Source organism: Odocoileus virginianus, chromosome 7 (genome assembly GCF_023699985.2).
Source record: "Odocoileus virginianus isolate 20LAN1187 ecotype Illinois chromosome 7, Ovbor_1.2, whole genome shotgun sequence".
Taxonomy (NCBI): domain Eukaryota; kingdom Metazoa; phylum Chordata; class Mammalia; order Artiodactyla; family Cervidae; genus Odocoileus; species Odocoileus virginianus.
The window spans coordinates 8,745,742-8,769,019 of record NC_069680.1 but is presented as its reverse complement, the minus strand read 5'-3'; the positions used below and the strand labels follow the sequence as shown (position 1 = coordinate 8,769,019).

The following is a 23,278-nucleotide window of genomic DNA, read 5'->3' as shown; positions in this document are numbered from 1 at the left end:
GCTTCCTCAGTTTTTCAAACACCATACTTTCCACCTTCCTCTTCTCTAAGTGTACTTCTCTCCTTACCCCTCCTCTTCACATCTCTGCTGGTAACTTAAGCCTTCTTCTCTGTCCCTACACTTGGCATTTGTGCTTCACATGTGGGTCAAGAGGTCCCCTAATGTCCTTCTATGACACTCATCTTTTCAACTTCAGCTTCTATGCAGAAAACTCCCAAGGCACCTACTCTTGTTCTGGAACTCTTACAAGATTTAGTCATGAATATGACACTAAGAACAGTGAATCTGATATAAGAGCCTCTCTATCTACCTTTGTAGTATTATGTCCTGCTACTTCATAGTGTTCCTCATGCTCAGACAGAATTCCATTTGTTTCAGTAAAAGAAACATGACTTCCTAGCACCTGCTCTTCTTCTACCTGGGATGCCTTCCCCAACATCTTATCTTATATGTCCAACTCCTGCCCATTCTGCAAGCCTCAAGGCAAATAATATGCAGTGTTTCTTGGGAGGGAGATTAAGGGGGAGGAAACTGTTCAAATCTAAGCATTTTGTAGTGACCATATTGATTTCTCTTTTCAAAAATAAAACTAAACAGATGAAGGTTTTAAAATTTATTTTCTTATCATTTAAAGATTTTGATCAATTTGTAATGTTTAAAGAGAATATAATCTCAATGATATCAGTTCTTTGGAATTAGTCCAGCCTTTCTATGTGGCCCAGTATGTAGTCAATTAAAAAATATATTAAATGTTTTCTCTAAAAGTGTATTCTCTATTTGTTGTATGGAGGGTTGTATACAGTTCTTTTAAATCAGGTTTCTTAATAGTGCCATTCATATCCAAAATCATATGGACTTTTGCACTGTTTGGTCTATGTGAAGTTTATTAACTTCACATGATATTTATGATATTTTAAATGATATCATTTAAATGATCACGTTATTTTTGTGATATTTTAAATCTTCCATTTCTCCTCGAGTCTTTGTGGGTTTTTGTATTGTGTAATCATAGCACTCTACAGATTTTGAGATTTTTCTATCTTCTTTATGGATTATTCTTTTTTGATTTTAATTGAAAGGCTAACTTTTCTATTATGCTCTCTGTATCTTTCTTCATCCTCTATTCCTTTCTTATAAAGAAAAAATGATCTCTTTACTTTGAATTTTTGCAGCATTTTTTTTTTGTTCTGAGTATCATCCTTAGCACTTTCAACAGGTATCATAATTCATAAAATATGTCCCTATATATATAGTATTGTCTTCACTAGATTTTAAACTCATACAAGTCTTCAACTTACACAAATTTTGCCTTGCACAGTACCATGTGTTGTCTGGGAAATGATCCAACATAAAAGATGCTGACTTCATATGGGCCAGTATGTGAGGCCTAGTCCTGGACCAATGGGAAGTTCTGTATACATATTAATTAGACTTCAGTTTTCTCATGTGCACAATGAAGATAAGGGCACGACCTAGCAGAATTCTGAGGTTTAAAAGTGTTGTATATTTATAATAGTAGAAATTAAGAAATGAATACTTTAAACTACTACTTTATATTTTATATAATAGGACTTAATTATAATTCATTTACATATAATATATATATTCATTTATATATTATATATATAATATATAATTCATTTATATATAATGAATATAATTAATTATTAATTAATTATAATTAAATATAATTCATTTCATATCTTTTGTTGGATCCTGAGGATTTCTGGGCAGATAGTACATCTTATGCTTTTATATTCCCACTATCCCTACTTTAAGACCTTGCAAACAGTAGGTATTCTAGCAGAAGTCAATCAAATAACAGCAATAATAATAAAAACACCAATATTAGTGATCATTTATTGAAACTTATAATGTGCTAACCACTTTGTGTGAATTATCTCATTTATTGTTCCCATGTAACAGATAGGGAAGCTAAGGCTCAAAGAAGCTAAATAGCTCATATAAAAAGGTTATGCAGTGAATAGGTGTTGGAGCCAGGAGTCCAATTGATGTGATTGCTACTGATGTTATAACATGGTTCTCATCACTGTGCTTTAAACAAGACTTCATATCCCTTTTCAAGCATTTTGTGACTCATTAGCAGTCATCTGACTGTACTGTTTGGCACAGATGTATGGGTATGGGGGTCTATTAGGTTGCATAAATAAAAGACAGAAACACCATGAAATATATAAAACTGAAAGCACAGTTGTTGTAAATAAGAAAAGAGAAATAGGCAGAGAAGGTGTTATCTAGAGAGCTCCAATTATGGCCCAATTTGTCTCAAGCTCTAAAGCATTTACTACATGGAGCATTATGTACCTGTACCTGTACTATGACAATCTTCATTGGCTTGGCCTCTAGTTGGAAGTCCCTGGGGCATGCAAATGAACAAACCAAGCTATAAAGTCTTAGTCCTCGAGACTAAGGGTCCTCAGGGATAAACCTTTGGCTGAAACCCTTCACCTGCTAAATGGGGAAACCAAAGTCTAGGCAGTGGTCTGCTCAAGAACATAAAGGACTAGAGTCCAAGCCACCTGAACCCCAAGTCTTTCTCCTGGCCGACTGACTGCTTTTCATGGGAAACCTCTGCATCTTGCAGGCTGAGTCATGGGACATCATATATGACAATAGTATCATGACCAGTTGCTGGAGGAACACAGGGAAGGAAGGTGACCACATCCAGAGCTATGGTTGACCAGGGAAGGCTTCAGTCAAGACCCACTTTCCACACTTTGCTGGCCTTTCCTTAAGGCTCTCGTATCTAGAGAGTTCTGGGTTTTCCAAACTCTAGCCTGCAACTCTGGAACTATAACCTGAGCTACTAGGTTCTTCTAAAAGAGCATTATCTTTGATGTGCTAAGATGTGGCATTCCTCTGCATAGTCTAACAGATCAAATGAGTCATCAGAATGACATAGACAATGATCTATCTTGGTCTCTGGGAAATAAGCTCCCCTCCAGAGACAGTTTAGCTGCTCTCATCAAGCTCCTAAGGTGGGTGAAGGTCAGAGATACTAGGGAGGGTGATGGAATCTAAATTGGACTTCATGGGTGGTCAGCAGGCTAGAAAGAAGGCATTGACCTTCAATTCACTAATGAGGGAGAATCCTTGTGGGTACTAGGGAAGAAGGATGCTCCACTGGTCCAGGTGTTGCCTCCACATTGACATGTAGATAAATATGCCCCAAGTCAAAAGTGGGCTTCCCTGGTGGCTCAGCTGGTAAAGAATCCATCTGCAATGTGGGAGACCTGGGTTCTATCCCTGGGTTGGGAAGACCCCTTGGAGAATGGAATGGCTACCCACTCCAGTTTTCTGGCCTGGAGAATTCCATGGACTGTATCCATGGAGTCACAAAGAGTCAGACACCGACTGAACGACTTTCATTTCACTTCAGGTCAAAGGCTCTGCAATGACAGTCTGGCTACTTGCAATTTCCCCTATTGACATACTGGATTTATTTCTCATTCTTCTAAGTAAACAATTAAACCAGCTGTGGATTCCGGTGAGTCACACACCATCTTCTATGCCACCTCCGTCCAGGATTCAGAATTAGCCATTGCTAGGAAACCACAAATCCCAACTCAAACCTTTTACCCTGCCTTGATGCCTTTCACTGGCTGGATATCATTAATTTAAGAGCAAATTATTTGAAACCTGGAAAACAGTTCTGAAATACCTGTAGATTTATGATGAAGTCATTTCACAAAAGGTCACAGGCAACCCTGCTATAATTAAATCTTTCATTAATTTTTAAAATACACAATAACTTACAAATGAAGCATAAATTAACCAGATGACCTTGAAAAAATTATCTAGAGCACTGCTTCATCCAAAGCCACTATCTAGTAATTTCCTGAATTTTTATTTTACAAATAGGATTTATCTTTTTTCCTTCTTGTCTTTGATTAGGTTCTAGTAGCTTTCTTATTTGAAATGACATAGTTTCATTTACTCAGAGCATTAGTTAGCACTGAGGAGTGATGGGGGGTAGTTAAGACTCTCCCTTCCTTTAGGTCATGACCTCAAAGGTAGAGTAGGTGTGACGCAAACAATCATCTACACATGCCTAAATGCAGCCTCTATTCCTTCATTATCTGGAAGCTACTTTTTATTTCATGAGTACATTTTGATAAATGATTTCCATTTTCTCATTATAAAAAGAATGCATTCTCATTATAAAAATTGAAAACTATAAAAATCTATGGATGGGAACATAAAAACCTCACTGGAGGCAACCACTTTTAATATTCTGTGATATTCCCATCCATTCACTGACAATGTTCTTCTTTCTCAGACTAAGAGATAAGCAATAATCACAGTTCTCAATTAGAGTTAAAGACTTCAGAAATTAGAAGTAATTCTGAAATCTCTCTCTCCCTACCCGCCTCTCTCTCTTTCTATAACACACAGACACATACACACCACCACCACCATTACCACAACCATCATTAAAAATTTGATTATGGAGAATATTCCACAAATACTAGTGCAGAAATAAACCTCATACACATTTGCTCTTTCTTTTACAGGGTTGAAGAGGCTGTAGAACATAGCACCTTTCCATCAGCAGAGAGCTTGACTCTACTGTTTATGCCTTAGCTCAGCTCCTAGAACACTTAGAACAGTGTCAACCTTGTAGTGGATACTCAATACATACCACTGAATAAAGAAATAATCAATGTTCTTGTATAGCAACTTGATACAGGTGGATTCCTGTGCCCTTCTTCAGGGGTTCCTAGAGAACTCAGTTTTCTCTGAAAGACATAGGCTCCCTCACCTCCTTTGCCTCCTGCCTCCATAAGCCCTCCTCTCTGCTTCCATGGAGGAAGCTGCCAAGGACCAATTTCAAATCAAAGTAGAAAGAGCAGTGCTGTGGAAAGCTGAGGGTTGGAGGCCAGCAGTTGTTGGTCTCCAGAAACCAGGGCCACATCCTTGACTTTCTGAGTGCTTCTATGCCACCTGAGTGTTTTCCCACTAGGGTGCAGAAGGGATTCGCGGTAAAGGAGGTCAGCAGCTACAGAGGAACTGCACTGAGCAAAAGTGAGACACAAACTAGACCTTAATAGAAATAGTGGATCAGCAGCAAGGAATCCTGCATGTGGAGCCTATGTTAGTTACACAATATGATGATGAGTGAGATGGTTAAAGAGGCAGGGATTAAAAGGTTTGAAAATAAGTACCGGGAGAGAAGAAGGAAAGATGGAGAAAGAGACTAAAAGACTTTGGACCTGAAGAGGCAAAAGAAAGTAAGTTGATTTTTAAATGCATTGAAAGAAATCATTCAATGTCCAAACAACTTTGACTCTTTTTCTCAAAATTTAATAAGCTCCTTCAGTGAGCTTGAATGTTTAAAGTCCACAACATTGGGAGTGTGTTCCATGAACCTGTGAAAGATAAGTCACGAGTTGGTGATGAAGGAGAACCTAGGAGATGGAACTAAAGGGGAGAAGATGAATGTTCAAGATGAACGTTGAGAGAGGAGGAATCAAATAAGCCGTAGAGAACCGGGTAAGGAGGGACTGGTTTTCCTTTGTCATTTCTGTCTCCTACTTTTTGTCAAATCCTGAACCAAGAGGCAAAAAGAATCAGAAAAAAATTCAGCTCCTATCCTTAAATAGTTTGCAGTTCAGTTCAATAATAGTATTACTCACTCTTCACATATCTGCTGAGCCCAATTATGCACAGGCATCCACATTCAGGGCTGTGGAGGATGACAAATAAGACAGTTGCCAACCTCGTGAATCTTTCAGACTAAAAAAGACCTCACACTATAACTGCAGAGATGACCAATATGTAAAACAGTTAGAACACGGTGAAAAATAAAACTGACAACACCAATTCACCATGACCCAGCAATTCCATTTTTAGGTATGCAGCTCAGAGAACTTCTGTGTATGCATTTGGAGACATACACAAAGATAGGACAATATTGTTTGCAATATTGCAAACTGGAAAAAAACCTAAAAGTCCATCGATAGGAGAATGGAGAAATAAACTATGCTTATTCATGTCACAACAGAATGCCACAGCATTTATGTGTCTGCATCAGATGGATTTGACCCCAAATAGGTAATACTCGGTGACAGACACATATAGAGGAATAACAGCATTTAGATAATTAGACATTTAAAAAAAATAAAGCAATACCACATATATTTCTATGGATAATTAAATATGTACTGAAAGTATCAATACCCTTACTAGAAGGATATACACCAAATTCATAGCAGTGGTTGATCAGTGTAGGAAGCAACAGGAAAGGGTTTGGAAATGGGCAACTCCAAGGGGACCAACTCTACCTAGGATCAGTTCAGTTCGGTCACTCAGCCATGTCCAACTCTCTGCGATCCCATAGACTGCAGCACGCCCAGGCTTCCCTGTCCATCACCAACTCCTGGAGCTTGCTCAAAATCATGTCTATCGTGTCAGTGATGCCATTCAACCATCTCATCCTCTGTTGTCCCCTTCTCCTCACACCTTCAATCTTTCCCAGCATCAGTGTCTTTTCCAATGAGTCGGTTCTTCACATGGGGTGGCCAAAGTATTGGTTTCAGCTTCAGCATCAATCCTTCCAATGAGTATTCAGAACTGATTTCCTTTAGGATGGACTGTTGGATCTCCTTGCAGTCCAAGGGACTCTCAAGAGTCTTTTCCAACACCACAGTTCAAAAGTATCAATTCTTCGGCACTCAATTTCCTTTATAATCCAACTCTCACATCCATACATGACAACTGGAAAAACCATAGCTTTGACTAGATGGACCTTTGTTGGCAAAGTAATGCCTCTGCTTTTTAATATGCTGTCTAGGTTGGTCAGAGCTTTTCTTTCAAGGAGCAAGCGTCTATTAATTTCATGGCTGCAGTCACCATCTGCAGTGATTTTGAAACCCCCCAAAATAAGTTTTTTCACTGTTTTCATTGCTTTCCCATCTATTTGTCATGAAGTGATGGGACTAGATGCCATGATCTTAGTTTTCTGAATGTTGAATTTTAAGCTAACTTTTTCACTCTCCTCTTTCACTTTCATCAAGAGTCTCTTTTCTTCTTTGCTTTCTGCCATAAGGGTGGTGTCATCTGCATATCTGAGGTTATTGATATTTCTCCCGACAATCTTGATTCCAGCTTGTGCTTCATTCAGCCCAGCATTTCGCATGATATACTCTGCATATAAGTTAAATAATCAGGGTGACAATATACAGCTCTTCCCAATTTGGGACCAGTCTGTTGTTGCACGTCCAATTCTAACTGTTGCTTCTCGACCTGCATACGGATTTCTTAGGAGGCAGGTCAGGTGGTCTGGTATTCTCATCTCTTGAAGAATATTCCACAGTTTGTTATAATCTACAGTTAAAGACTTTGATGTAGTTAATAAGGCAAAAGTAGATGTTTTTCTGGAACTCTCTTGCTTTTTCGATGATCCAGTGGATGTTGGCAATTTGATCTCCTGTTCCTCTGCCTTTTCTAAATCCAGCTTGAACATCTGGAAGTTCACAGGTCACATACTGTTGAAGCCTAGCTTAGAGAATTTTGAGCATTACTTTGCTAGCATACCTAGGATACCCTGCATATTTATTTTAGAAATATAAAGTTAAAATGATAATGTTGTTAGTATTTATTAAATTCCAAGGGGTTGGCACACAAGTGTTTGTAACACTATTCTTTGTTCTTTACTATATGTTAAAAACTTTTAAAAAGAACTATTAGGAAAAAAAATAAAGGTATAAAATTAAGGACGTAGAGTCAATATTGGGAATCACAAACCCCAAATCATATAGGAGCCAGGGGTTCAACTTAAATGAACAATGAGTAGGCTGATACAGTTGGAGAAGATATACACATCAGATGAGAGGCGGGCAAGAAACAGCTCAACCAGTGAAAAGCAGGATGACGGGTATTGGGCTCAATGCCACAAGATGTTGCCAATTGAAAATTTTAGTTCCATTAAGAAAAATGTAGACCAAACTATTTATCTGTGGTCCAAATCCAGAAGCTTAAGGTAGGAATTTAATGAAAGAAAATAAGTAAGAGCTGGAGGAACTGTGCAGGGCTTCCTGAAAGAGGTTAGATTTGTCTGTATGGCTAACATAAAAAATGAGGAAACTTCCTCATGAGGAATGAGGAAATCATTTCCAATGACTTGTCAATTCAATATAGTTAGCCCAACATATCTGCCGGTTCCACATCCACAATTCAACCAACCATGGAACAAAACATTAAAAAAAAAAATTCCAGAAAGTTCCAAAAAGCAAAATCTGACTCTGCCATACACTGTGAACTATTTATATAGCTTTTATATCAGATTAAATATTATATAAGTAATCCAGAGATGATTTAAAGTATGTAGAAGGATATTATACAAATACTATGTCATTTTATATAAGGGATTTGAGCATCTGTGAATTTTTGGTACCCACTGTGGTGAGCAGTGTCCTGGAACCAATCACCAGTGGATAACAAGAGATCACTTCCTTCATAAGCAAATAAAATAATTTATGGATAGGGGAAGCTTGTATAAATCATTTCAAAAATTCAACGATATTTGTAACATAGCCACAAAAGATTAGACTGCATGTACCCTCTTGTTCAGAGTCAACAAACTATAGCCAATGGGACAAATCTGGCCCAACGCCTCTTCTGGATGGCCTATAAGCAATGATTTTTATACTTTAAATGGCTGGAGGGGAAGGCAAATGAAGAATCACATTTTATACCATATGAAAACTGTATGAAATTCAAAGTTCAGCATCTATAAGTGAATTTTCATGGGAAGACACTGCATTCTGTCTTCCATATCACATATCCATTCACTGTATATTGTCTGTGGTGGCTTTCACACTGGACCAGGAGAACCAAGTAGATGCAGGAAAGACCCTGGAAAGTCTAAAATCTACACAGAGAGTCTGCTGACCTCTCCCCTAGTTGGCTAAAGTTCTTCCTGCAGATGGCCCATTTCTTGATCATTAAACTATGGAGACTGAAAGCATCTCAAATGTCACCCAATGTTAGTTATTTCACTTAATTCTCACATTCACATGAGGAACCCAAAGCTAAAAAAGGTGAGTAAGACATTTAAGATCAGATGGATGGTAAGTGGCAGTCTGAGACCTGTCCCTGGAGTGTGACTACAAAATCCATGCTCTCAGCCACCACTCACCACACACAGCAATCTACTGGTCAACATAAGCCTTTTCTTTCCGGACTACTGCCAGCTTCCAGTTACCTCCCAGAATCATCCAAAGCCCTCTGGAGTATCATCCAAAGCCCCTATGTAGGCGTGCATTCTGCTTTTGTATTCCTTGGCTCCTACTAAGCAGGCCCTCTCAATGGATGGCAAGTCTGGTGACAACCTGAAGGACCTGAATCCAGCAACCAGCCTGAGAGGAGATGATTTAAGAGTTCCACTGGATTCGCTGATTACTTGAATGACTAACTTTGGGCAAAGTAAAATCAGATTCTTCCAGCAAACAACAGAGAATTGAAAAACAGATCAATGGAAGCAGCGCTGGTTAATTTCCAATGACTTTATCGGATGCAGTTACTAGAGGCTAAACAATACATTTAAGCTCAGGGCTGGGTCTCTGTGTTACACCAGGGCTATATTTGAGAACATGTTTCTTGCTAAGCATGCAGTCACAGTCTCTTAAGTAGATAGAAGGTCTTTGCTTTTTTTTTTTTTTTTTCTTTAAAACCTCTGCAGCTTTGGGGTTTGCATAATTTTCTACAAAAATGTTATGTCTCCCCCTTCACCTCGGCTATTAGTTCTGCTGGTGGAACAATGGATCAGAGATTTATGCCAATTAGAAATGGATTTATACAGGGATTCAGTGAGGCAATTGGCCCTAGACAATTTGCTGAGAGCATCTCTGGCCCTTCCCATTTCCTGCTTTCCCCTCTTCAGGCCAAACAGTTTCTTCTTGCTCCATGTTTGCTCATAGTCTCCCCACATCTGGACACCTTGGCTCCTCCCTCTCTGCAGAGACACAAAGCCGCACCTATTCTATTTTAATCACTTCTTTGATATTTAATGGCAACTGCAACTTGTCCCACCCCTTTACCATTTACTTGTTTTCTAGTTTTCATGTGTTTGTCATATTTTTTCAGATAGGTTGTGTTTGAATGGGTCTGTTGTGATTTCGTGTCTGGCAGCAAAGTGGGTAAAACTCTTGGTGAATAACATCCCTGCCCTTCTTGTCCCAAACACCATGATCCTTTAGTGAACAACCCTTAAAGAATTCTAGTACCTTTCTTCAAATTTCAGTTCTGAGCCTAAGTTTGAAACTCACATTCCTTGCTCTGCTTTCTTCTTACTGAATGTATGAGCTGAGCACTTAATTTCTCTGAGCTTCAGTGTTTTCCCTTGCCCAAGGACAGTGATCCAGTCTACCTGGTGGGATTACTGTGAGATGTCAGTGAAACCAAGTGAGAGAGAGTTCAGCACGACAGCGGACACAAAGGAAGGAGTGGAGCAGATGCAGGCTGGCTGACGCTTGCTCCTGCTAGGGAGTCTCTGCTTTCTTCCAAGGAAGCTGAACCTCTCCCTTTGGGGATTTCTTTTCCCCTGACAGGCTGCCAGGTTCCCCTTGGCCCCTGTAAAGGATCAGCTAAATCACAACCAACTGGTTAAAATATTTCATACCAAGAAAGAATTTCAAATGTTGCTTTGAGACTGAAGAAAAGCAGTGTTTTTCCATCTGATGCCATATCTGAGCCAAGCAAAAGAGAACTCTCCTTAAAACACTGATTTGGGGGCCAATAGTGAACCAAAGAAACCCAAGTGCTCTAACAGCCATGGGCACCTCTTCGACTGGAAAGCCTCTGCCTGAAATGGCAATAGGCCCTCCGGCTTGTCAATCATCCAGCCCCGTTCTCAGCCTTAAGTAATAAGAATGGTCACATTTCACTATGAATTAGACTAGACTAGATGGTTCCTGTCAAAGTTACCTGGAGGATGTTGAAATAATAACCTTTGAAGAGACAGTGGAAAAAAGAGCAATAAAAGCAAGCAAATCCCATGCCTGCAAGCTGGGGACTGTCTCCCCCACACAAATTCCTCTATAAAAGCACCGTGTTAGAAGGTTGCCTGCTCCTGAGCTCTGGCTTCTGGTAGAAGTGGAAGCTGGAAAGAGTCTGTGGCTGGTGGAGGAAATAAGAAATCCCTGGGATGCTCCTTACTCTCTAACCGCCCTTCTGTGCCCACTGCCATTCTACCCCCTACTTCATCACTGCACATTTGCACACAGACAAGCACTGCTCAGATTCCTCCCCAACTCCAGGCTCCCATAATTTGCAACTCCTGGATTCTGATCACATAGAGCACTTCAGAATATCTGGGGTCTATAACATTCATTTTTGCATTCAATCAATCAATACATATATATGGTTAAATCCTCAGTGCTAGTAAAAAACTGATGCAAATGGTAGTCAAAGAATAAGGTACACAGAGATCTTCCCTCATGGGAACTTAAAGTCTCTGTGTGTGTGTGTGTGTGTGTGTGTGTGTGTGTGTGTGTGCACGCGCGCTTGTTTGCATTTTTGCCTGTGAGTATATTTACATGTACACACATATCTCTGTATCTTAAGGGTAGATGAAGAGGGAGGGGAAGCTACTAAACCAACTGCCACTTTTGTTAATATGTATTGCCTAAAGTGTTGTGAAGGAAAAAATATGTGAGGTAGGACTACATATAACATGCAGCCCCAACCTTTTCTGGTGGGCTAAAGGAAGATGTGCCAGAAAAACTAATACATAAGCTGAGACCTGAAAGATACTTAATTAGAAGCTTGGTTATTCAAGGGGGGAAGACAGGTATATTCCAGAAGGATACACAGACAAAGACCCCAGGGCAGGAAGGTACCAGTGAATCAGAGAAGGGAGGTTAGAGCCTGGGGGCCAGAAATGAGTTCTAGACATGGACTCAGTGTAGGTATTTGTAGACCATTCAATGAGTTTGGACTTTATCTGAAAGGCAATGGAAAGCCTTCCACTTTGGAGAAGAGTTTTGAAGAAGGGTTTTGAGAAGAGGAGTGATGTTTCCATATTTTCAATTTCAAGAACACTCTGAATATAAGTCAAATTCCTAAATATAACCTAAGACCCTTCATAGGTTCTACTGCTCAATATCACTTAACCTCAGTCACATGCTCTCATGATTCTTTCCTTTGCTTTGAAGTCACTCATTCTTTCAACCAATAATTACTGATTTCTACTATGCACCTACTCCCATTTTAGGCATTGCAGTTATAGTACTCAGCAAAACTATTAAAAATGTGTGCCTTCTTTGAACTTACACTCTATTACCTATAAATTGGTCTTCTACTGGTGAACTGCTATTGAAACTTCCAGACTGACTCAGTTGTCACCTTTCGTATATGTGAAGTTTTTACTTCCTTCTATTTATATCCTGGTTTTCTAACTAGGATTTCCTGAAGATTGTGTATCTCATTTCCCCCCACACCAACACACTGGACTGAGAGCTCCTTAAAGGTAGAAAGAGTTATATTTACCTCTTTAATATCCCATAAAGGAGTCTAAAATATATTAGAATCTCATTAAATGTTTTTGAATTAATTAACTATGTAGCAGTCAGGGCTCTCTAGAGAAACAGAGTGAATAGGTGATAGCGATAGAAAAAGACACAAAGATAGAGATGGGAAAGAGAGAGAGAGAGAGACTTATTATATGGAACTGGCTTATACAGATATGGGGGCTGACATGTCCCAAGACCTGCAGAGTGGTTTAGCAAGCTGGAGACACAGAAGGGCCAGTGGTGGAATCCCAAGCTTGAACCTCAGGAAAAGTGGAAGTTTCAGTTGGAGTCAAAGGCAAGAAAAAGCCATGTCCCATTTCAAATGCAGCCAGGCAAGAAGCATTCTCTCTTGCCCAGGGAAGAGTTAGCCTTTTAGTTCCTTTTAGTTCTATCCAGATTTTCAACTGATTGGATAAGTTCTACCACATTAGGGAGGATGATCTGTTTTACTGGGTCTACTGATTTAAATGCTAATCTTACCCAAAAACACCTTCACAGAAGCATCCACAATAATGTCTGACCAAGTGTCTAGGTACCTCATGACCCAGTCAAGTTGACACATAACATTAACCATCACAAACTTACAAATATTTAAATGAATGTAACAGGATAAGGCAATAAAACCTCAGTGTGAATGAGTTAGCCTTTCTTTCTGCCTGATTCTAGTTGAACACCAGAGTCAGGGTTAACCAGAAAGAGGAAAGATACAGAATTCAAATAACTGACATCATTATTTGAATTACATCATTAGTAAGTTTTTGGTTAAATGGCAAGGTTAAGCAATCTTGTCCTGAAATGCACTTCCTGTCCTTGAAATTCATAAGGGATATATAAAATTTTTTGAACTCCTGCTTCAGTCTTTGCATGGCCATTCCTTGAAGAAAAGCAGTGGTCATCCTAGTGGGTCACTTGGTTTTAAAGTCCTTTTTAAACCTAAAATCGAGACAGAAATTGCCTCTTGGCAATCATTCCAGAGACTACCCTTCTGCTATCTAAAGGGCCTTGGGTCATTTTCATACTACAGAAACTTTGAATTTAATGAAAACTTAAAAATAGGAAGCTTGAATTGTTTAGTCAGTTGGGTGTTTGCTTCCAAAACTCATCTTTATTCCATTAAAGACAAACACCTGCCTGTCTCAAATCCCATATAAGAAACTTATGCACTATTCTAGTTCTTTTTCTACTTACTAACATTTAAAGGATCTTGATAAGCAACGTAGAAGGAGGACAAAACTCTACCACACTCCTTGGAGTCTTATTGGGGAGGAAAGGAAAACAGAAGGGCTATATCATCTTTTCAGTAAATGGTTTAGCCCTGAGGTCAACCTCCTCCTTCATATCCATGTGACCAACTAAACCCCATCTGAAGTTAAGAAAAAAAAGTACTACCGTTTATGATTAGATAGATACAGAATTTAAACTGTGGCCTTAAACTTTCCAGGGAGTGCCAGGTCATGTAGAGATTGGTGTATAAGCACTATTATTCAAAGTAATACCCAAGAGAAGCATGAGATGAGTTCAGAGTGGCCACATAGGGGAGCATGCAGGATAAATCACATAAAGAGATGAGGAGAACACAGAATAAAAGGAGGACTAGTATATCTCTTTGCTACATAAACAGGGAAAAGCTAACCTTAGGACCGCTTGTATTGTCACTGTCCGATTTAGAGCTGTGTCAATATTCTAGGGCTTGTCATCAGATCTGAAAAGCCACATCTGGCTTGATAAATTCAAAGCAGATTGCACAATCTTGTTGAGTGTAGGTACCTTTGCCCTATAGAACTTGGAACTCATAACTTAAAACCCTTTAGTGGTTGTATTACAGGAGGTTCTAGAAAAGAAGGCATTCTTTTCATAGCTAGTGACAAAGTATGGGAAATAATTTGGAAAAGTCAGCTTATGAAAAAAGAAGGTGGTATTCCTAGTGTTCTGTGATGGGCTTCCTGGAGTTCCTACGAAAATATTTTCATCTCTTGGCAGAGTGTTCTGCATAACGTGACAGAGTCATTTGCGTCATATTTATTTAATGCACAAGTATGCAAAGTTCACAAGGACTGGGGTTTCTTCTTGATTTGCTCATCAATAAGAGTATCTGGCAAAAAGGTACCACTAGTTTTTTAGTAGTATAACTTTATGAAGGTTTTGCCACAATCCTAGATCTTGGAATTTCCCTCTCATTTTCGTACCTCTGTTGTCTAAATCTCTCCATATATACATGTGTATCTATGTGTACATGTATATGTGTGCATATGTCTATATACAAAAATGCTTGCACATACATATTCACTAATAAATGTATCTACATATTTCTCAAATCATTTATATTTTAGAAATAAAATTTGTATTATGATAGTGTCTTTGAATATTTAGTCCTTGTGTTTATGCAATACATCATTGCTGTGTATTCACCAAATGCTGAAGCTTTAGATGCTAAGCATTAATAACACCTATATCTTAAATATTGTATATGGCCTGAACAGCTAAACTTGCATACAATATTGTTAACTCTTAATAATCAAGTGACTCACCAGCTTACCCACAGAGTTCATTTGTTATCATAGAAATTTTAATCAGAAATTTAGATGGTAAGATATCTGTTTTAGAGGATATTTTAGGGGAATGAAAAGAAATTGCTGGAAAAACTCAAATTAAATCTGTACTTCCTGAGTAACAAATTCTACAGGAAATCCTCACACTGTACAACAAAATTGTCCAGAGAAGTCCTGTCATGGCAAAAGTTTGCACCTAAGGACACCAGTTACAAACGAAATACATCCACTGGGAAGATTTACAGTAGTTCTTCATAGGGTTTGACATCATGTCTTTCACTTTCCAACCATAGAGTCTATGTGCCAAACACAAACAACATGCTCAAAAATGATTGTTAAGGCTTTAAAAGACATGTTTCACAAACCCCTCAACTTTGAGGGAAGTCTGTACAGGCAATTTGGAAAATTCAGAGAGTTAAAGATAATTTAAAATCACTCTTTGCTGCATTTGTTCCAAATAATTTTAAAGACATACTGTGGAGCCAAATTTTCTGTTATGAACATTTATTAAATAACGAGGACATTGAGAATCCTATACGACTCTTGCTGTAGACAAATCCTATAGACAAGAAACCCCTTTGCAGTGTTTCTGCTGAGTTTCTTAGGACTGGACTTTTGTCCCCTTGTTTTGTTTGCTTGTTTTTCCAATTTGTGCACCATTTTCCATCATGGCTGGGTTCTTTCTGTATTTCTGAAAGCTCAGAGAAGTGGCTGGACAACTCTCTGGATATGAGGATGGAAGTGGAGGTGAGGAACATGGTAAAAGTGGTCCAGTCTGGGGCTAGATTATAACATTTGATCAAAACTGCATATCCACAGCTAAAAATAATTTTTTAACAACACTCTGGAGGAAAGGTAAAGCATAGGAATTAGCCATTTGCCTCCTCCTCAAAACTCATCAGTCTCTTCAGGAAGACTGATTCTGGCTATAAAGAAATTAATGAACACAAAAGTTAAAAGAACAGCACTCTCTCTTAGAGTAAAAAGACAACCTTCCCCCAAACCAGTCCAGAAGCACTCTGTAAGCATTTCTGTGACAACTCCACAGTACAGTACAGCAAATTCCCCTTAATCTTGCTCAGAAGACTCCCTTCATTCTGTCTAGTGAATAATTAAAGTGTAGAGTATTCCAGTCTCTTGGGAGTGGGGAAGGTGAGGTGAGGTGTGGTTTGGTTTTATTGGTGAAGTAGTACCATAACCATTCCCTAACATTCCTCTATATATACAAGTGCACACAAACACACACGGGTCATCCATTTTTTGAGAATTAGATTTTGATATATTTTTAGAAAACATCAAACTATCTTCTTTAATATTCAGAAAGTACTTTGGGGCTTTATATAGCTTTCAGACATATATCCCCAGCATCTACGCTCACTGTAAAGGACTATGGAAAATTTTTCACAGCAAATGAATCTGAAGTGGAACAACAGTAACTGTGTGTGTATGCGTCTCACAGACTCCAGGAGGTTCCCTTTAAACATTCCCTGTTTTCAGTAAATTGGCTGTTTTATTCCCTCTGTTCCCATCCTTAGTCCTTTACTGAGCTGTTTTGGAAAGAGAAAACACATCTGAAGCCTTAAGTTTTCTGTTTGCTTGGGTTTTGGATAAACGGAAATTTGTTACAATACTCTAATTCTATGAGAAACCTTAACTTTTCTGTTAAGCCCAGCTTCTCCAATCCTGTCAGTATCCATTTGAATTGGTGGGTGTGAGCATCTTACAGATGAGGAAACTGGCCCAGAGACTGAAATGCTTTGGTGTAAGCCTCCCTGGGGAAAACCCACGGCCTCTATGGAAGCAGAAACGAAGCCCCTGAATTCTTCTCAGCCACAAAGAAGTACTCACGTCATAATCTGTGTCTCCACGCCTGCCTCCACCAGGGCCCCGTCCACAAAGAGAGGAACCGAAGTGAAACCATACTTGTCCCAGGAGTGGCCCTCGTCAAAACTCACCCTGGGTTGGAAACAAGTACATGGAAGAGAGAGCTGAAGAGAAAACCACACTCTTTCACAACTGTTTTTCAGGTTATTAAACTCTCCTCTTATCTCATTTTATGGCAGTCTGGATTATCAATAGGCATTAATCTTCAATCTTCTCTATATTATTATGAGATTTGATCAAAATGGCATTTCCCAGCCCAGGCAGAGACAGCCCCAAGAACTGCAAAAATATTTCAACATCTTAGAATTGGGGGGAAAAAAAGAAAAAACAAGCCAGGCAGGCGGGCTTAGTAGATGGAGTGTCATGTTTCAAGTACTCAGGGAACCTGAGGTTCAATTTACAGCACAATCAATTCAGTCTCTGGAGTTTTTGACACGGATAAATTGAGTAGTGTGGGGTGTACCGTATGGGAAGGGAGGTGTGTGTCTTTCAGATCAAAAATAGCAATTTCCTATTTGTTCAGAATGGATGAAGTATCATTTTCCCTCCCTGATGCCACTTTAAGAGGCTCTTAGGGACAAGTACTGAGTGCCTGAGATGTCCTGGGCAACACTATTCCATCTTTTGGCCAGCGAGAAGAGGAAGGCCTGGCCCTTTGTGGACACAGCCTCTGAAACTCTTTAAAAGGATGCTGCTTAGTGAAGAAGATTTGAGCAATCATGAGCGGTCAATTCCTTAATAATATCCCTTTCTTGATATTATGGAATTCCCAACTGTTGCTTGATTTAAACAGAGGACAAAATTCAAAGACCATCTTCACTGAGAAACTTTTCTCAACATTCCTCCTTCCCCAAAGCATCTTTACTTACTTCACTTTCTGCGATCCTTTTGGCCTGGTTAGTTCTTAATCCTTCTCTGACTCCACAACACACAGTTCTCTGAGTTCAACTGTAGAAACTATTTCCTACAACATTCAGGCCTTCCCCTATCATAGTGCTGAGTGAATTCTTAACTCACCTTGAATCCCTCCGTTCAACATTATAATCGTGTGAATTCAGGAGTCACATAGGTTTTGTTCATTGTCTGATCCCCTCCCACCCCCTTGATATCACCATTATTATAATGCTTCTTACCTGATGTTACATACAGTTTTAAAACATATGTCTGACTCTCTCACTGAGCTGTAATCTTTTTGAGGTCAAAGACTATACTATTCATTTTTGCATTCCTAGTAATTAGCAGAAACATTGGCACATGGTACTATATAAATGAATATATAAATTTAAAAAAAAAAGGAATGATTAAGAAAACTCTTCTAATCTATCCAGTCACTTTTCAAGCATGACTTATGCTAACATCCATGAACTAGATACAAATCTCTGTCCCCATTACTAGTCAGCCTACTCAGTCCAGTCTCTACAAATGTGTCTCTCTACCTTATTCTCTCTCCCCAAATAAACTGATCTTAAAAATGAGAAAGTCAGTCTCTACTCAGCTAGAAAAACTAGTCTGTCATGAAATAAGTTTTATATTTCTGGTATACCTAGGCCTGCTTTTATAAACAAAATCAGACAGTGGTCATATAATTTTTTCAGTTCAGTTGCTCAGTTGTGTCCAACTCTTTGCAACCCCATAGACTGCAGCACGCCAGGCTTCCCTGTCCATCATCAGCTCCTGGAGCTTGCTCAAACTCATGTCCATCGAGTTGGTGATGCCATCCAACCATCTCATCCTCTGTTCCTAAATTATCAGCATCAGTCTTGACTTTTACTTTCTCTTGATCAACTTTACTGAGATATCTTTGACATTAAAAAATTGTACATCTTATTTAAAGTGTAAAAAGATATTTTAATAGATAGATAGAGATATAGAGAAAGGTTGGTCATAATGAAGCTGGTCTCTGAGGGGGTGGGAATGGAGAGTGGGCAGGAGGGAGAAAGGTACAAAGTTTCAGTTATGCAAGATGAATGAGTTCTTGGAGATCTAATGTACAGCATGATGATGATAGTTAACAATCTCATTTCGACTTTTATGGACTTGGCTTATTCTTTTAATAGGCTGAGGCTACAGAGTCATTGATGTGAAACCAGAGGAAGTTGGGCAAATCTGAACTGCTTCTCATGGAAATGAGTTTCTCATTTTAAAAGTGTAAGTGAGAGTATAATTAGGAATGGGTTTACCTTTCCTGCCATGTATCCTCTTGGTTTGATTCCTAATGAATCACAGGTGCTTCAAAATATATCATGGCTGCTAACTAGTTAACTCTATCTGGTAAGTACAGGAATTTTTAAAAAAAAATGTATTTATTTAGCTCCTGGTTTATTTTGACAACTTTGGATTGACTAATTATTGTCTTGATAGGAAGAAGTCAAAGTGGTTATTAAAGGCCTCTGTCCTGGTCTCATTCTCAGTTTCCTTAATGATGAAGGTCAGTTATTAACACCAGCAGAAAAAAAATTGCAGTGAGTGCCAAGAGCATCCCAGGGAGGGAGGAACCTTCAAATCACTACCATTAATAGGGCAGAGGACAACCATCTTTACTTTATACATGAAGATAAGATACCACAAAGGAGAAACAGAGGGACCATTCACAGCCTTCTGAGCGCTGAGTTCTGAGATGGAAGTTCCAAAGAAAAGTGAAGCCCAAGGTGGAGAAATAGGTTGTTGGAAAATAAAAGCATGCTGCATGAACTGAATCTACATGAAAAAGCAAAAGCATGGATTAAATGGAAGGATAGGATCAGGCAAAAAAAAATAGGAAATGCCAACATCCAAGTGGGAAGGCTAACAGATAATAACCAAAGTCTACAGCTGATATAAAATGAACACAAACAAGGGGACAATCTCTGGAGCCAGGCTGAAGGATGAATGCTGTGACTATAATTTATGGTCTGCGTATCACTAGGAAGCCCAGGTTTGCATTCAAGTGACTTTCTGAGATCAGTAATTTCTAGCACCCAAATTTCTCACACTGAGATGATAATTATTAAAACTAAAACTCCTAAAGAAAATCCAAAAAATACAACATTATAAAAGTTAATCTCTTGAGTATCAGAAATTTGGGTCTGCCATTTGTGAGAGCTATTCTTTCAGATAACTAACTAGGAGTTTTTAATGTTCTGAAGTAACTATATTGAATGATAACCCCACAGGACCCACCTTCTCCTTCTCAATTTTTAGCTCATTAATGGGCAAGACAAAGGAACTGGGAATTCTTTTAGACCTACAGGTGAAGCTGAAATGATAAGATCACCAGTACCACGGAGATAGGAGTAAATTTACCACTGACCTCTAAATAGTGACAAGACAGGACTATAAAAGGTAGGATTCACCTATGAATATTCAATTATGTACTGGTCTGGCCTATGTGTAGGGATACAGCAGTGAACACGAAATGCCCTAGTTTCACTGGAATTGTAGTCTAGTTTGAGGAGACAAACAACATGTAGATAAATGGGCTAAAAATATATGTTAAAAGTAAGTGTCAGGAAGACAGTTAAAATAGAGTGATATGATAGAGAGTGAAGCTACTTTGCATTGAAAATTTAAGAAAGTCCTCTCTGAGGAGGTGACATTTAAACTGAGATCTGAATGATAACAAGGAATTTGCTATGCAAAGATCAAGGTGAGAGCCTTTCTGGAGGGCGGATCCGGTGTGAAATGGAGAACAGAAGGCGGTAGGTGGTTGTAGATTAGTGGAAGAGGGTTGATAGGAAATGGAGTCAAGAAAATAAGGCTGGGGCAGGTTACAAATGACTTTGCTTCCAAATTGAAATGAGAGAGATAAGATCTGATTTAACCATTACAAGATAACTTTTAGTCCTTTGTGGTGAGTGGACTGTCAGGGCCCAAAGAGGATGCAGGGAGATGAATCAGTGTGTGTGTGTGTGTGGGGGGGGGGGGGGTGGTGGTGATGGGGGGAAGGGGAGGTGTGGTAATTGTAAGAGACCAAATAAGAGAAGGGGCTTGGACAGAGGTTATAATAGTGGATATAGAAAGAGATGGAGAGATTGAGGCTATTCTTACAGGTAAAGTCAGTAAGACTTTTAGGATATTTTTACAGATAAAATCAATAGACTTTTGCTTGAACAAAAAGAAATCACAGACAGCATGAATTTGGGGGGTTAAGCAACTGAGGTAGGAAAATGGGAAGAATCGAGAAGCAAAGCTTTCTGTTGTTTCTGCTCTGTCTACCTAGGCTGAGATGTGCTTTGGATTTCCACGCTTAACACTGTCAAGAAGTCCTTTGGATGGATGCATCCAGATTTCTGGAGAGAGATCAAAGCCAGGCATGTAGATTTGGCTGTCACTTATAAGATAAGACCAACTTAAAGCAGAATAATTTATTTTAAAATAAAAGCAAAGATTCCCATAGCCAGAGAAAGGAAAAAGAGTAACTCTCATGAGAAGCTCAAGCTGAAAAAAACAAAACAAAACAAAACTTAGGTGATTGTCAATCACAAGATAAATATTTTCTAGCAAGGTCACTTTTGTGATAATAAGTCATTGTGAGTCTAGGGTGTGTTCACAGACAGCTAGCATACGTAAGAGAAGAAATAATCCTTTCACCAGATCCTAAACACTATGTTCAGTTTCAATCATTGTAGAAAACTGACAATCAATGTGATTAAAATTAAGAAACAAGCTGTTCTAGAAACAGGTTCTATGAATTGAATCAAGCTTAAGGGAAAGAAGAATAAGAGCTGAATAATTTACCATCGCCTTTTAACTTTTTAAGTAAGAAAGATCCAAGTAGTTCAGCACACAAAAATAATTGCTGCCTACAGAAAAGGAGTAATGTCTGAATGAAATTAGAATGTGGAGAGATGCGTGAAAATACCAATCAAAAAATGTAGATAGAATAAGGTGGAAATGATTTGTATTCTCATAATTGCTCTAAAAAGGAAAGTCAAATATTTGAACAACAACAACAAAAAATGAGTATTCTGTTTTGTCCTTTGGCATATCCCAACCCCTACACTAATACTGGAGAAAAAGTATAGGCTCAATGAATAGGTGAGAAATAAATGAACAAATGCATGGAATCCAGTCTTGAATTGCATATCTGATCTTCCCACAAGTTAGAAAGCCTAGACAGAGCCATCTCTTTAGGTCCTTTCCAAGTGTAGGACTCTAAAATTTATTTACACCCATTTCTGGAACAGATTTACTCTGCATAGGTCTGGGCAGCAGAACAAGGACTGATGGACAGAAATAGAAAGTAGGTCATTATTGTTCAGCACAAAGCTAATGTTCTAACAACTAAAGCTGACGTACAAGGTGGGACTCCATCTGTAAGTTGGTCAGCTCTGTGCTGTCCTGGTAAGGTGGGTGTCTCACTACGTCTCCTCCAAGACCCTTCCTAACTCCATGCATTGGTGACTTTATCACACTGAGATGAGAGCCACTAAAAGGAATAAAATCTTTCGACAACAACCAGAGTCCTCCCCTGAATACTCTAGCGCAGAAACAGAGTTATAATGGTCATCGATGATCAAGGTTCCTCGCAATGGTGCATTGCTCCATTTTACATTATCCCAAACGCATGAGGTGACGGCAATGAAGCTGCATGGAAGTCCTTAAGAATAGCACATGCACTTTCACTTCTCAGAGGCACTTGCTGGTTGGAACTACTGTTTTCAGGTGAATGTTTCTCTGAACAAAAACGCCAGGGCTCACTAGCACTTATAGAAGAGCAAAGAACAAAAATGGCCAGGTGATGTTTTGTTTCCAGTTTCCAAGAACATTCCATTGAAAGGAGACACTGACAGTTTGTCAGGGCTAAGCAAACAGTAGGATCCCTGTCTACCCGCTGATGAGTAACTCTATTATAAGTTTTCATTAGAGCATTGCATTCCATGGGGCTCCATTGTTCATTTCACTCTAATGCTTCTAAGGTACAAAGGTAATACTAATAACACTGGATGGAGGGCTTACCTGAAATAGCACTTAAATTCTAATCTCAATGGATCTAAGTGTACACAGTCACAAATGGATGGGTTCATTTGTATGCTGTTTTGTCTCCATGCATATCTAGCTACCTATCATTTCAATTTATAGGAAACAGCATGCCTTGTTAGCTGAGCTAAAGTTTCCCCAGTTTTTCAATTATGGTTCCAATTTTTTCTGAAAGGTGATATAGCTATTATTTAAATTTGAGAGCCACTATACCCTTGCAGGAGAGTGGGTAGGCCAATGTCTTTTTCTTATGCAAATATATATACATCTGTGTGTGCTGCCAAAATAATGTCAGTCTGAGACCTACTACAGAAAAGAACAATGAACTGATTCCTTAACCTTTCTTCCACTTAA

At 38.9% G+C, this 23,278-nt stretch overlaps 1 protein-coding gene and 1 long non-coding RNA gene across 2 annotated transcripts in view; one reads left to right on the top strand and one right to left on the bottom strand.

Moving 5' to 3' along the window:
* SORCS3 (sortilin related VPS10 domain containing receptor 3) overlaps nucleotides 1–23,278 on the bottom strand; it is a 605,369-nt gene that overhangs the window by 65,956 nt on the left and 516,135 nt on the right. Inside the window, exon 14 of the mRNA XM_070470143.1 lies at nucleotides 16,931–17,038. Coding sequence (XP_070326244.1) covers nucleotides 16,931–17,038 — 108 coding nt within the window. The remainder of the gene's footprint in view (nucleotides 1–16,930; nucleotides 17,039–23,278) is intronic.
* LOC110152862 (uncharacterized) lies at nucleotides 3,365–4,706 on the top strand. Its single transcript, XR_002318504.2, has 2 exons — nucleotides 3,365–3,508; nucleotides 4,536–4,706. It is a non-coding gene; the product is annotated as an uncharacterized lncRNA (long non-coding RNA).